General features: G+C 31.9%; 1 protein-coding gene and 1 pseudogene across 16 annotated transcripts in view; one reads left to right on the top strand and one right to left on the bottom strand.

The window, feature by feature from the left end:
• The window catches only part of TENT2 (terminal nucleotidyltransferase 2), a 56,919-nt gene that overhangs the window by 11,255 nt on the left and 30,367 nt on the right, over positions 1-15,297 (bottom strand). For 14 of the 16 annotated variants that reach the window (XM_065875582.1, XM_065875583.1, XM_065875580.1 and 11 more), the window contains 4 exons: positions 13,556-13,632; positions 13,045-13,173; positions 8,238-8,281; positions 1,183-1,319 (listed from right to left, as the gene is read on the bottom strand). In XM_065875582.1, the coding sequence (XP_065731654.1) occupies positions 1,183-1,319; positions 8,238-8,281; positions 13,045-13,173; positions 13,556-13,632 (387 nt within the window). The remainder of the gene's footprint in view (positions 1-1,182; positions 1,320-8,237; positions 8,282-13,044; positions 13,174-13,555; positions 13,633-15,297) is intronic. The other 2 variants (XM_065875590.1, XM_065875591.1) reach the window with 1 other exon arrangement.
• On the top strand, positions 2,910-3,296 carry LOC136121552 (NHP2-like protein 1 pseudogene; annotated as a pseudogene).

Here is a 15,297-nt window from a genome sequence, read left to right as displayed (position 1 = left end):
AATCTTACTTTCTGCTTCAAAATTATTTACCTACAGCAAGTATTTTTCAAGTACCACTACCTGGCATTGGGCTAGGTAATAGAGACACAACCATAAACAAAACAGGCAGTCTGACAGAAACTTTACTTGGAGAAATGTAAAGAACACTTCTTCCTTCAGCTCCTATGTTTCAAATCATCTTATATGAGTCAAGTTTCTTTAAAACTCCTGTATGATAGCAGATAATATCAACATTTCAATAAAGTATCATAGTTAAGAGAGTGAATTTTGCAGTCAAAACTATCTGAAGTATTCCCCTTACTACCTGTGTGATCTTTGGGCCAGTTTCCTCACCTCTCTATATGCCTCACTGGTAAAATGGGCATAAAATAATACCAACTCATTTGGCTATTATGTAAACTAATGAGATAATACATATAATCTGCTTAGAACAGTTCTTCCCACCAAGTAATAGCAATTTATTAGGCTTACTATTATTGTTCCCCTCTCCAAACCTCTTCAAACTGGCACCCTATGGTCACTGTACCCTCCTCCTCTAACTGTACAACTTCTAAGTTCTCTCATTCATTCTCTCCTTCAAGCTTTTCCAAATTGATCAGAAGAGCTGCAAACAACCCCTAATCCCACTCTATCTGGACTAAAAACTCCTGTAAGAACTTTCAGTTATGGCCAGCCTGACTGTACACTTTACTGTTTCATGTTTATGTATCACCCTCACCAAAAAAAAAAAAAAAAAAAGGAAAAGGAGTAGTCCTTGATTTGTATATCATACAAACACAACTATTTATTCAGATATTAAGTAGAACTTTTTCCAAGTTTGTTTTAGCTGTGTTTTTTATTACAAATTTTAAGTTCCTGGAAAATAGATGTTCCATACTATACAGCACCTACACAGGACCAACACAAACATTTATTCAGGCCCTACAGTGGAAAGAGGTGGCTAAATATATAATGGGATCACTACTGAAATCAACTAAAACTGGGCTATTGAACTATAATTTTTTTTATTAGCTAGAAACAGGAAAGCTATTTAGTTTCTAGTAATTATTAGATATTAAATTTTATAAACTACACATTTTTGGAGTAGTTTACAACACTGAAATTGATAAACACAGTTTATGACCCAATTTGTAGCATTCACTTATTTACAAACGAATAAACACAATTTGAAATTTCACTTACTCAAATTCTGTAGCATAATATTTAAGAAAGCCCAGTAAGAGGTCTCCAAGATTTGATTCATTCTTTGAGAGGTAAGGAGGAACATTACACGGAGCTTGATGTACAAGGTGCAGCTGTATAGCAGGACTAAAAGATTCCTATCAAAAAGAAAAAGGGAAAAATGTGAGGCCATTTAAAAACACACCAAAAAACTTTATAAATCCTAACATAAGGCTGTCTGAAGAAGAGAGAATTTTCTTTATGTTGGCAATTTGGAAATCTGAAGATTTTCTTCCAATAAAGGTTTCACCAATGTTTGGAGTAGGCCAGAAAGGACCTGAAAAACTAAGATATTCTAACCCTGACTGAGGTATATCACTCAGTTAACCAAATGAATTCCTATGGTAGCAAAAGATTTTCTAATTCATAAATAAAACCTTACTGTACATACCAAGATTCCATCCAATAATATTTAGATTTCTTTATAAATGTATATCCTTCTTAATTATTTCTATAAAGAGCAGTTGTACTTTCTGAAGTGTATCAAGGACAAGATGAGAGCTTTCTCCAACTGTCACTTAAAATTTCTCTCAAAGGTCATATAAGTAATTTTAATACATAAATAGTACTTACACTGATTTTAAGATTTTTTGAAATTTTATTTCATTTTGTATTTTGTATCTTAGAGGGAACAGAAATAATGATGTTCAACATGAATTGAACTTGCAAAGACAAAGAAGGCAGGGAAAAGAAGAAAGATAGGAAACATACCAGCAAGCAATTTACTTTTAGCACAATATGCATAAAGGAGGATATCATCTGCTTGCAATCCAGGCTCAAACAAGATACTTATTAGAAAGAATACTAATGAGTACTTATTCTTTTTGCCTATGGTATGCCATTCATTTTCATATCTGATCTTTCCTCTATTAGTTGCAAGTTATGGCTCTAAAATAAACTAAATGAACTATAGAAATTCTCGAATAATACATATCCATTACATTAGAAAATACTCTTTCTCAGGTAATTTTCACAGTGCCCTCAAGAAAGGTTTTCTATATTCCCCTTTGCCATCAGAAAAGAAAGATTTAAAAAACAAACAAAAAAACCCAATTGGTTAAGACAGCAGAATGACAACTACACTTAAGGTTCTCAACTACCCAACAGATCAACTTTGGGTTTATAGATATTAATTCAATTAGTAATATCTGAATAACTCCAATATTTAAAAAAATAGAGGGTCCCCAAATAACTAAGTGGTAATACTGAGAAATAGGGTAGTGCATCTATTTAATGATAGTCCGCAAAAAACATCAGTAAAAACAAAGAGCAAGAAAATAAAAATATATTCTCTCCCTGCCCCATTACCTATAATTCTATCAACAATTTTTAACTACCAAGAAGTGATTATCTTTCTGTCAGAAGAAAAATTCTACTCCAACCACAACTCACAAAGTTGGCATTCCTAAATGTGGGGCTTCCCTTACACTTCTAACAGATTTATTAATACATTATATGACTCAAGTAGAAATCTTTTTTGTCTCTAGGACAAGGGGGACTAGGAGAGAAGCACTAATTTGTAATAAAGAGTAAAGGCAGAAGGAAGAGCAGGTTTCTTACTTGTCTTGCTCTTACTTGTTAAGTGTAAAATTGGACTTAGGATAACATTATTTAAAACTGTAAAACCGGCTCCAGCTCTGACATCGCCTGTGCTCCTTGAGGAGTGACGATACCATGGAACCGGAGCCATGACTGAGGCTGATGTAAATCTGAAAGCCTACCCTCTTGCAGATGCCGACCTCACCAAGAAACTATTGGACCTCGTTCAGCAGTCATGTAACTACAAGCAGCTTCACAAAGGAGCCAATGAGGCCACCAAAACCCTCAAGAGAGGCATCTCTGAGTTCATCGTGATGGCTGCAGACACCGAGCCCCTGGAGATCATCTTGCACCTCCCACTGCTGTGTGAGGACAAGAATGTGCCCTACGTGTTTGTGCGCTCCAAGCAGGCCCTGGGGCGAGCCGGTGGGGTCTCCAGGCCTGTCATCGCCTGTTCTGTCACCATCAAAGAAGGCTCACAACTGAAGCAGCAGATCCAGTCCATCCAGCAGTCCACTGAAAGGTTCTTAGTCTAAACAGGTGGCCTCTGCCACACTCCCTGCTGACTCCTACCACAGGGGTTATGTATCATTTGTCTGTTAGCATATAGTATTTTGAGCTACCTTCTGTTGTTATAAAATATTGTAGTGCTCAAAAAAAACTATAAAATTTAATATTCTCTAGGGAATTAAACAAAAAAGGTGTAAGTTCAAATGACAGGGAAAAGAAAAGTGGGTCACTGTTTAATAGTTTCTGCTCTAAAAGCGTCTTATTTTGATTTCTAGCACCTAGCACAATAAGCATTCAACTTATGAAATGATGCTGAGACAGAGCAGCCATTTTCTTACCTGAAGTTTAAAACTGTTTGAACCCCCTTTAAAATTTTTATTTTGTTCAATAATTTAAAGAAACATATCAGTAATTGTGAGATTAAAACTATAGAGTTGTGAGACCTACTATATTAAAATGCTGAAGGACCTTGAACCAACAGTTTGGCCAGTGTTCTCTTAGCTTCACTGTTCTTTTTCAAGGTCATATATAAAAAGGGCTATGTCATACCTATTGAGGGAGAACTGAAGGAGAAATCCAAGAAAACAAACAAACAAACAAACAAAAAATAGGATCCAACTAAAAGAAGCTACAAGTAAATAGGGATTCTATTTAACCTTAAGTAATCCCCATTTTTGGTAATCATTCATATTACAGAAAGATTTTCTGCTTTAAGAAAAATTTCATTGAAGAATTTTTTTAAAAGGACCTCCCCAACTGCATTTATGTATTGAAGAACAATATATGTTACTTCAGATAGGATGAGGGCACGTAAGCAGCAATCCAAAAGCCAAAGAAATAAAAGCAGCCTTTAAAATTACAATCTAAATCCAGAGAAAAACAATTTAACCAATACAATATAACATCTATTTCTTAAAGCATTTTTTCCTTTGGATTATTGATATTTACTGTTTTTTTTTAACTTAGGGAAGATATCTCTATTATTTTTTAAGGTTATATCTTATTTTGGGCTTCTGATATCCAGATATGTAATAACTAAATCCTGAAAACATTTTCCATATGATATTTAAATGCTGAAGACACATATCTTCCATTTTCTCTTCACAATGCCAAGTTAAGAAAAATTTAAATAATCTCTTGAAAAACATTTGAAAAGTCTCACTGTTTTTGCCCATATAATTGCCTAGCAAAACACCTTTTGCCAGATTCCATGATCTTTTGAGGCTGTGTCATCATATCTTACTTTACCTTCAAAGTTTGAAAATTTGGATAATTAAACACTTTCTGGACTAAATTAGACTGGCTGAACATTTACTTGGTAACTGTTCTTTAAAATGATGTATAGCTTAAATGAAGGATGACTGTTTTCCATTTCTAGGCAAAGAAATTTAAGTTGCACAATTTTCTAACAATATGAATTTTTAAAGCCTAGAAACGTTGAGGAAGATCTCAAAGAAAAGGATAACTGATATGGAGCATTTAAGTGGAGTTTTACCTATATAGAGAAAGAACTAAATGATACATTGAAGTTCTACCAAGACTTCTTAATTTTATGCAGATCACCACTAATCTAGTGATGTACATTAAAGACTGATCATTAAATTGCCTTTAAACTATATCTGATATGAATGAGATCTGTAAAGTTTTGAAAGGAATGTAAGTATTTAACACAAAGTAGAAGTACTATTATGAAGTGGTTAAGAGCATGAGCTCTGGAGTCAGACCTAGGTTTGCAACCTTGTTCTTCTACAGCTATGTGAACTTAACCAAGTTATCTAGCTTTCCAAAGGTTAATCTCCTTCATCCATAATATATGGAAAGTAACAGTATTCATAGGGTTGTTATACAAATTAAATGATACAATGTATGGAAAGCATAGTAGCAATATTATCAATTTATTAATTATTCAGTATATGCGAGGCATGATGATTATTTTAACTATACATTTACAACACAGTATGTGGTTACCTCCTGCAACTTTCAATGCATTATTGTGGAATTATCTTTGGCTTCTGAGAATAGGAAGATACCACTAGGGAAGGAAACAAATATAAGTTGTCTTGATAAATCTACCTAGCATAAATCTAGGTGAATCTCATAATATGCTTGCATTAAAATAAAGATCCCTTCATACGCCTAATCTGAGTTTATATATTTAAACCTTCTCAACTTCATTTCTTTAACTCAACAGTAAACACTCTGTCCTCTAACATTTATGTTGCTTTTTCAGTCAATAGTTAAGTAGTAATAATCAATAATGCTATATATCATGATATAGTTGATAAAGATGTTTATAATCTTTCATCTTTTCCTTTCATAATTTAATAACAACTGAATTGTAACACCATAGCAATTTTTTAATTGAAAGTTTGTTACTGTAAAGTTTTAAATCATTCTCAAACTTTTTTATCAAGCTGAAATTTTGTCATATCAGTTTTTCTTAAAGGTATATAAATATATCTGTATAGCAACAATCAGATATATACAAATAAAATGTAGTAAGCAATGCAAATTAGATGAAATGGTATCTTAGTGACTACTACTATCATTTTGCCTTTCCATAGGCAGCACAGTCTAATGGAAAGAATACCAGTTGCTGCATCCATAAGTTGTGACTAAACAGCCTGGATCAATCATGTAATCTTTCTAACATTCAACTGTGAAACAAGGGGAGTACTTTAGAAGTTTATTTGCTTAGGAATGAAGATACTGTATATAAAACTTATATGTGCTGATATAAAATAGATACTAAATAAATGATAGTTACTGTTAGTAATAAGAAACAAGCTAATTTGCTTGTTCCATCAGATGGCCCACTGAAAAAAGCGCTCCACTGATCAGTTTACAGGTTTCATACAAAACAAAAAAACCTGCTAAGAAGGGGTATTAAGTCCTTATCCATGTAAGTATCAATCTTATAGTAAAGATAATGTGGTTTAAATATTTATGACAATGTAAGCACACATGAAAGCAAATTAAGACATTCTTAAGTCTAGTAGGGCTTGCTATTAGTTCTTTTTAAAGCCTTGGGGCTGGGCAGGTATTAAATCTATTTCCTGGTTACAGGTGTAGAAATAAGATTATTAGCAAAACAGGGTGGAGAATATAGGCTTAGAGGTAGTACATGTGAACAGAAATCAGGACCCTGTCATGGGAGAAAGCTAGGTGATTAGAAAAATGAAACACAAAAGTAAAAATGAGGTTCTTCAAACTAGAATATACTAGTAAGAATCTATCTTATGAAAGTAATACCTCTGTCTCCCAGCATAGTGCTATTAAACTGAAATTTCATCAGTATTTTACATTAGTAAAGAGAGTTCCAAGTAGTACATGGTTTTAAGTGAGATCTCTGTAGAAGCATCTTTTCAATACACAATAATAGATTCTTTAAAGGGTAAGTTTAACTTAGATCTTTTGTATGTTGAAAAATATATGCAGCTCTTTCTACACTGAAACCTAGGTCTTAAAGAAAAATAAAGTTGAGACAATGCAATGAAATAGTAAACACCCAGTCACTATCTTTGACCATTCAGTATGAGCTAAAGAATAAAAACTGTAGAGGGAGGAAAACATTCAAGAATAGGCCCAAAAGTTCATGTTATTTTCATTTCTATACTTTCTGATGCTTTCATTTACCATAATCCTTAAAAAAGCATAAATACTTATACATAGCTATACTGTAAACTCATTGTAATAGTTCTTCACAGCAGAAATTTGTTTTTAAAAGGAGGAAGATAAGATAGCCAGATTCCAAAAGGTTCTTGTGTTAAACAGTCTCTTCTAGTAGATGACACCACAAACTGGGAGGCCCCCACTACAGCAAGACTCTATTTACAGTGAACCCTTTATTATCCAGTACCTCATATGTGTGCATTATAAGAATAACTGATGTTCAAAAACAAGAACATCAGTTCTCAATCATCAAAGATTAAATTACATTTAATTTAGGTTCCATGTCAATATATTTATTATATTTTGTCTGATACATATAAAATAAATAAGTTCTTTGAAAACTGATCACTCAAGATGGATGTTATGTTTTCCTTTGTAATATGATTATTTAGTAAGTTTAGAAAACACCTCTTCTTATAAGTTTATGAACTAACAGGTAAAAAATTATGTGATTTCAGAAGGTTGGTCAAACATTCTAAACAAACTGCCTAAATATTATTTCCAAAAAAAACCAGGAACAAGAATGACTATGGAAGAAAACAGAAATGGTAAGACTATAAACAAAGAAATAGCAAATTCTGGAGAAAAGAACACAAAAACTAGAAAAGAAACAAAAATACTCATATAGATTATGAATAAGTACATTACCTAGGTTTCTCTAAACTCAAACTGAGTACATACTAATCTTTTTCTAGTAGGCACAATTCATTTCTTGAGTGTTTCCAATTAACTTCACCAGGATTCTTAATAGTGTACACACAAGGACAGTGTACTAATGTTACCTCTTAGAATATTACTTGGTAAGATCAAATGAAAGATAAAAAGATTACCCAATTCTTCATCATCTTAATTTTTTTCCCTGATTTCAAATTATACATATGTTAGGCTATAAAACTTCTGAGTTACTAACTAAAGATATGTTCTAAACATGAAAAAAAGTAGCAAGAAAAAACTGGTAGCGTGAAAAAAACTGGTATGAGTCCAAATGGGCCTTCACCAACTAAGTATATTTAATTCCCATTAGTGATAATCATGAGCATCACACAAAAAGTTCCACCATTAACATGAATGACAAGATTGTCTGCCAATAACCAAATAAAATAGCAGAGTCTTCTGAAAAATTATATGAAACATTTTTGCATTCTAGTGGCCAATGCCTCAGTCTATGTAGAAAATGTTATCATATATTTAGAAGGTAATTAATACTACTTTTATATTCACATTAATACTGCACATAATAGTTCCACATATACTTGTCATAACATGTATTGTAATAATTTATAAGGAACACTTACTGGGTAAATTTTTTGGATGGATGGAAGGATGGGTTCAGGTAGGGCTATAAAAAGAAAAAGTTTAAAGCTTCCGTGATTCACGTAATTCATTTTACAAAGCAATAATTTGTCAGCTACACCCCAGGTATGAGACTATATGGGTTTATGCTAAAATTCAACAGCTTTCATATACTTTGTGAAATTAATTCTGATCCCTAAAAATTTAAATTCAAAATATATCTAAGTAGACAATTTAAGGTCTGTTAATAAATTACATATATTTCTATGTAAACCAATGTTCCTTACATGGTTTTAGAATAATAGGTCATCAATAAATGGACACACATCATTTGGTCCAACATCAGACACACACACAAAATAAGCAAGACAATTGTTGTGCTACAGATATTAAAAAGACATTGTTAAGATGGATGTAGCTATCAAAACAAAAATTTTTTAAGTAAAATCCAATGGCACTACATCATAAGAATAACAGCTCTATCATAATTGTCCCTTTATTATTTAATTTCTTCTAACAATAATACCAAAATTGAGATAGTTTTGGGAAATTGATCTATTGGGAAAAAAACTGAAAAGATCTTCAACTTCATTAATACATTTTTAAAAAGAAAACCTCAGCAAAGGTTAGAAATCTAAATCAGGAGATTTGTACCAATCTGCTATATAATAAATAAAATTTCATACAAAAGAATCATTATCGCCATATGTCTCTGCACTTTTTAACTGCCATTCTGCACCCTTCAACAGCTTTACCCAAATCCAACCTCATTAAATGTGCTAACTGTAATCTCACATCATTAGAATGTAGATGGAATAACATGAAAGGCAGAGTGTTTAATATTCACAATATAAGAAGTAACTGTAAAATATAGTGTCTTGAATATGGTAAGATACAAATAATACATTTTCAAGATTTCTTTAAGATTAAAGACCAAATATAGTACTGCATGATAAACTATGTATTTAAGAATTAGAAATAATTACATATACAGTTGACGCTTGAACAATACAGGGGTTAAGGGTGCCAACCCCTGTGCAGTCCAAAATCTGCATGTAACTTTATAGTTGGCCCTCCATATCTGAGGTTTCAAATCTACAGATTCAACCAGCTGCAGATCATGTAGTAAGTACTGCAATACATACATACCGAAAAAAATCTGTATATAAGTAGACCCGCACAGTTCAAACCTGTGTTGTTCAAGGGTCAACTGTAATTAAATAAATTCAGTAACAAAGAATCATTACTTGACTTTTAATTTGCTATTTAGCAAAAAAATTTTTAAATGACTCCTGGAATACATTAATGAACACATAATCAACCATTATGACCAATTTACATGGTTTCCAACTATGATTATAAATGTATAAATTTCTACCACATAGTACAAAGTAGGATGCTTTATTTAAATATCTCTTCATCATGCTTTATTCCCAAGTTGAAAACTATAATAAAATAAAATTCCATGATAGTATGGAACGTTCACAGTGTATGACTAAGAATATTAGGGGAAAAAACTCACTCGTTACTTACCAGAATCACTCTCAGGAAGGATACATATTTTTTTCCCCAAAGACATTCAAATGCTAAAATTCTAGAAGACCCTACAAATAAACTCAAGCCCCAGTCACTTAATTCTAAAAGTCTCTATATTTGTATAACATTTTTAATGGCTTTTTAATAATTTTCATTATAATATAGAAGTCAAATTGGAAACTCTTATTAGAAATTAGTTTGAGTTTTAAATCTAAAAACCTGAGTTCTATTCCCATGTAACACTGCTAGTAAAATAAAATTATAACTTAAAAAAGGATGAAGAAAAGACTGTAGAAAATTAGAAAAAAAATATTATCTCGTTCTAGTTATCTCATAACTAGAATGCTAGGAGAGAAAAATAAACACAAACCACTGGTATAGGGTCTTTCAGTAGATAAAGAGCTTTTAGAACTAAGCAATTTGGAAGCTTTTGGGGGCAAGGTTATCATTCAAAAACCCCCTACCTTACAACCTTAAAGATTTTAAAACACTCGTCATTAGAGAAGCAGTTAGTGTACCCTGGCAATTATTTACCAATGTTATCCTGATAGTAACCTCAAAACATTTAGTAGTTTTTCAAATGTTTACTTTATTCCAAACCAACATACACTCTGAAAGAATCTCTCTGTAACAACATCTATTTTGATTTCAAAATTTTGGACTTCAATCTTTTACTTTTCTCTCTCAAAAGCAAAATAAGACAAAAGTTTATTATTGCAGGATATGATCAATAGATAATGCCTTGAATATATTTAATCTATAAGATTTTACTTTGCCTGTAGTTTGGATGAGAGCTTTCTGGTCAGGCCTTCACAAATTTATACACATAAAAGCTACATACTAATTCATCAAAAGTTAAACTAAACAAAAAAAAAAAAGCAGACCTTCAACAACACTAAACAACCACTAATTTTGAAAACACAAGAACAATTTTAAAATGCCTAAGAGATATTTCTATACCTGGTAATACGGTAAACATTCCATGAATATTCATTCATATTGTTGTTTCTAACCAACTTACACTTTTGCCTTTATTATTAACTCATAATCTTAAATTGCTATTAAATTCTCTTCTCAATAGGTTTTTCCCTTCATGCTTTCATCAGTCACTTTTTCAAGCATATGTAGTTTGTAACTGACTGTTGAAATTCATTCTAGGAAATGCTTTAATCTTTTCAACCTTTCTACATAGAAAGGACCTGTTTCCCTTCTCTGTTCATGGCAGAAAAGATATTAAAGCATTTAAACAAAACCTAAAGGTCATCTAACCCAACCATTAGTGTTACAGATGAATATTAAAGCCAGAGAGGTAGAATAACTTGGCCAAAATCACACAAACTAGTTCACTGTGGCAGAGCTGGAACTGCTCAATACACCTTGCAGACTCTTGTATGACAAGAAAAGCAATTATTAATACTTATTTCAATCTCTGTAATTTCTTCTGTGGAGGAGTAGGTTAAATCTGCCAAAGTACAGAACTACACAGTAGGTCTGGTTAGCTGATGTCTTTTAACAAACACCTAGAAATGGTTGATGAGAGTGCCATTAATTACTAACCATCTTAGTAAACAGGACCACTTTATCAAGAATAAAATGTTTAACAAAATCTAAACCAAATTTTAACATGATTTCATTACACTGGTAAAATACTAACATTTGAATTTTTAACTTGCTTACAAAACCACCAAGGGGCATCTGTGATTAAAGTGCATTTTTCTAAAAAAGCAATCAAATTAAAATTTCTAATGTAACCCAAAAGAATGGAGGGATAGGGCACATATTATGAATGTTCATGCATGTTATATGCTTTAGTCAAATCTAATGTTTAAATCTCAACTAAAACTAAAAAATGAATAGACACTAGGTGGTAGTACATGAATGTTAGTCTTATTCTTATTCATATATTCTATATGTATTTTACAAGAAATATTTCTAATCTATTCAATTTTTAATAAAAGTGAACTGCAATCCACAAGATTGGACAGAGTTCACTAAAAAAGCATCAAAAGTAATGTATGTTTCAGATTGAACTATAAAATTGGACAAAAATGATCAGTGATATGTAAAGAAGTATCTAAAGCAGCCAACATCATGTTTCAAATCCTTTTGGAAGGGCAAATCAATCATCAAATTAGTATATATCCAAGACTGTTCAGCAACAAAAATACATGTATTATAATTAGCCTGAAATTCTTTAACAACAAAGAGGAAGATTAACCTTTCTGATGATTACTGACTCACAAAATTTTGGTCCATTTAAACTATTTTAAGTCTCTCTCATTACCTCAAAAAAATTCACCTGATTCCACTGTTCAAATAAAAATATACTCCTTATGTAATATATTATAAAATATCTACAAATACAGTAATATATAAAGAAAACGAATCCTACTGTCCATAAGTAATAACACCTGATAAATTTTTGGCACATACCTTTTCTGTATTTGTATACATATGAATATATACACATTCAAGTATAGCTACTGTCTTTTAAATAAAATTGGTATTATGTTGTATATGACATTGTTATCATAAATATTTTCTTATATCAATAAATATCTTTAAAACATGCTTTTTAGTATCTGTATAAATTTCATATTAGGATATATCATAATTAATTTGACCATTCCTCCTAACTCTGCAAAACTTAGATTATTTTTAATCTTTCATTATTTCAACAAACACCATGAAAAACAGCCTTATATAAATTCATATGTACATCACTGATTATTTACCTTAGGATAAGTTCCTAGAAATGGAATCACTGAGTCAAAGAGTATAAACATAAATATTACAACAATTGTTTTCTAAACTGTGCAATATTAACCCACAACTTCCTGGTAAATGGTCTTACATTAATATCAAGTCTTTCACCCAATCTCCATGCCAGTTCACAGGAAATAAAAGCTTCTTTAAACCAACAAGAAAATCATTTAATTCCTTTCTCAAGTGAAAAATAAAAAACATGATGAATGGTGCTTGAGCAAGATAATGGGTCCACAATACAGTGGTGAAAGTTCTTTGAATACAAGAGCGAATACAGGAAACTGTCAAAAAATAAAAACACAGTGAAACTTCTTTATAATGTTTTCCAGGGATAACATTACTAAAACACCTCTTCAAAGCAACAAAACAGGAAATGTGGTTGTATGTGCCTTAGAAAAAACTTTTTAAAACAATGATATTTGAATATAAGGTCAACAGGGAAGACACCATAATGAAGTTTAACTGCATTTCCGTTTTAAAAATTGGGAAAAACTCCACAATACTTACTTTGTAAATAGTGCAAAACCATCAATACAAGACTATAGCTGCTTAAAGTACCACGACTGGCATCATTTATCTCATGGTGACTCGCCCACTTCTTAATCACCAGTACTAACGGACGAACTCGATTTTCAACTGAAAGTAAAATTAAAACTTAAAAATGGTAAGAAGATTTTACAGTTTCTTTGAAAGTTTACATTATTTCCGAACTCCATGCCAATAGAAAGAGCAATGCCTCCAGTTATTAAACACTGTTCACCATAAATGTGTCTTACTTCTAAAATGTACTTGTTACCTTTTAAAAATGACCAATTATTAAAATTCATTTTATTGACCTATTACTCTGGTAGTATGTGATTTTAGTGTAGCAACATATTATGTATATGAGAAAATGAGACACACTGTACATAAACACAAAGAGGTATCAGTATTTACTACACACATCTTTATGAAGGAATAAAGAATGAAGGATAAATACAGAAGGTATTAATTGTTTGGAAATAAACACAAAACTTACGGTATGCATACGTTCTGAGAAGGAATGTGTTTCTTATTCCAACAATATTGTTTACATTCAAGTCGAACTCCACACAACTATTTTAAAAAATGAAAAAAACTTCAGCTCAAATACAAACTAAACTAACTCCCTAGTAACTAAATTCATATCCATCCATCCATCCAATGATACAAAATAGCATGGGCCCAAAGACCTTAAAATGAGACACTACAGAAATAAGAATGAAAACATACTTTTAGTATGATCGGGGGTCTATTAAAGATATAAAATAAGATTACTGTTGAAGGATCCATAATGTACAAGTAAGGCTTCAATTATTCTTAACAAAAAAAAAAAACTTTTAATTTTGTAATCTTTTCCAGATAAACAAAATTATATGGCCAAACACATTTCTGGGCAAGTTATCCCACTAAGTTATATATTCTCAATCAATTTTGAACGACAGCATCATCTGCTTTAAAATAGGAATGAAAAACCAAATAAAGTACAGGTGAAAAAATAAAAGTTCTGTCTACACTTTATATTCCCTCCAAAAGGGTTGCTAAATTATAGTATCCTGACAAATTTGGCTACTGACATCTAGGAAGAACTATAACAACCAAACACATAACAGAAGGGACACTTCTTTGAAATCAAAGATATCATGCAGTTCACAATTTAGAAAATATGGCAATAATGGTGGGATACATAAAGAATGTCTAAACTCAAAATAACAAGGACTAACTAATGCATAAGTAACAGGACCATATACTATCAGGTCCAACTTCTGAACAATGAGTCTTTCTGTGAAAAGTGTCTAAAATAAAAACTTAACGAAAGTCCTTTCTATAGCTTTTAACTGTAAAATTTGAAATTTACCTTTTCAGATTTTCTAGTTACGGGAAAAGAAATCCTATAATCTTTCAATTATCCATACACATTAATAAAAATTGATAGTGAAATTAACACTTCAGATATATTTGGCTTTGGGAAGCTTATGGTAACAGTAAAGTTACATTCTTTGTGTTTGTACAAATCTAACACTGAAACCAGTTTGCACTCCCTGTATATAACTCAATAAAGAGGAAAAAAACACTTAGATGGAAACTAGTGTGCAAATAAAAACTTCCAAAAATATTAATTCAGAGCTTTAAAAATATCCACAGTACTTGCTTCAAATTCTACTTCTGGAAATACTGAAGTAACCCTTAATAAGGAAAGAATTTTATGCACAAAATGCTTATTTAAACAGGGAGTGGTTAAGTTAAAGTCAATAAATTCACACAATGAAATACTGTAAAGCAGCTGAAAATGAAGCCAGAAGATATTCAATGATAAAAGCAAGTATTCATGATATACTGTTAAGTAACAAAGTATGATTTCAATTTTAATTTTAAAAGCTTTTATGCAGGGCTTCCCTGGTGGCGCAGTGGTTAAGAGTCCGCCTGCCAATGCAGGGGACACAGGTTCGTGCCCCGGTCTGGGAAGATCCCACATGTCGCGGGGCGGCTGGGCCCGTGAGCCATGGCTGCTGAGCCTGCGCGTCCGGAGCCTGTGCTCCGCAACGAGAGAGGCCACAACAGTCAGAGGCCCGCGTACCGCAAAAAAAAAAAAAAAAAACCTTTTATGCACTCATACGCATAGAAAAGGGTCTGAAAGGCTTATACTAAAACGTTAACATCAGTTATCTTTGGATGTTAGAAGTGCAGTTGTTTTTTTCCTTAATGGTGTGTATAGAGAAGAATTATAAAATGGTGTTTATA

This window comes from Phocoena phocoena, chromosome 3 (assembly GCF_963924675.1).
Source record: "Phocoena phocoena chromosome 3, mPhoPho1.1, whole genome shotgun sequence".
NCBI classification, from domain to species: Eukaryota; Metazoa; Chordata; class Mammalia; order Artiodactyla; family Phocoenidae; genus Phocoena; species Phocoena phocoena.
The sequence above is the reverse complement of the archived record's forward strand: the minus strand, read 5'-3'. Positions and strand labels throughout refer to the sequence as shown.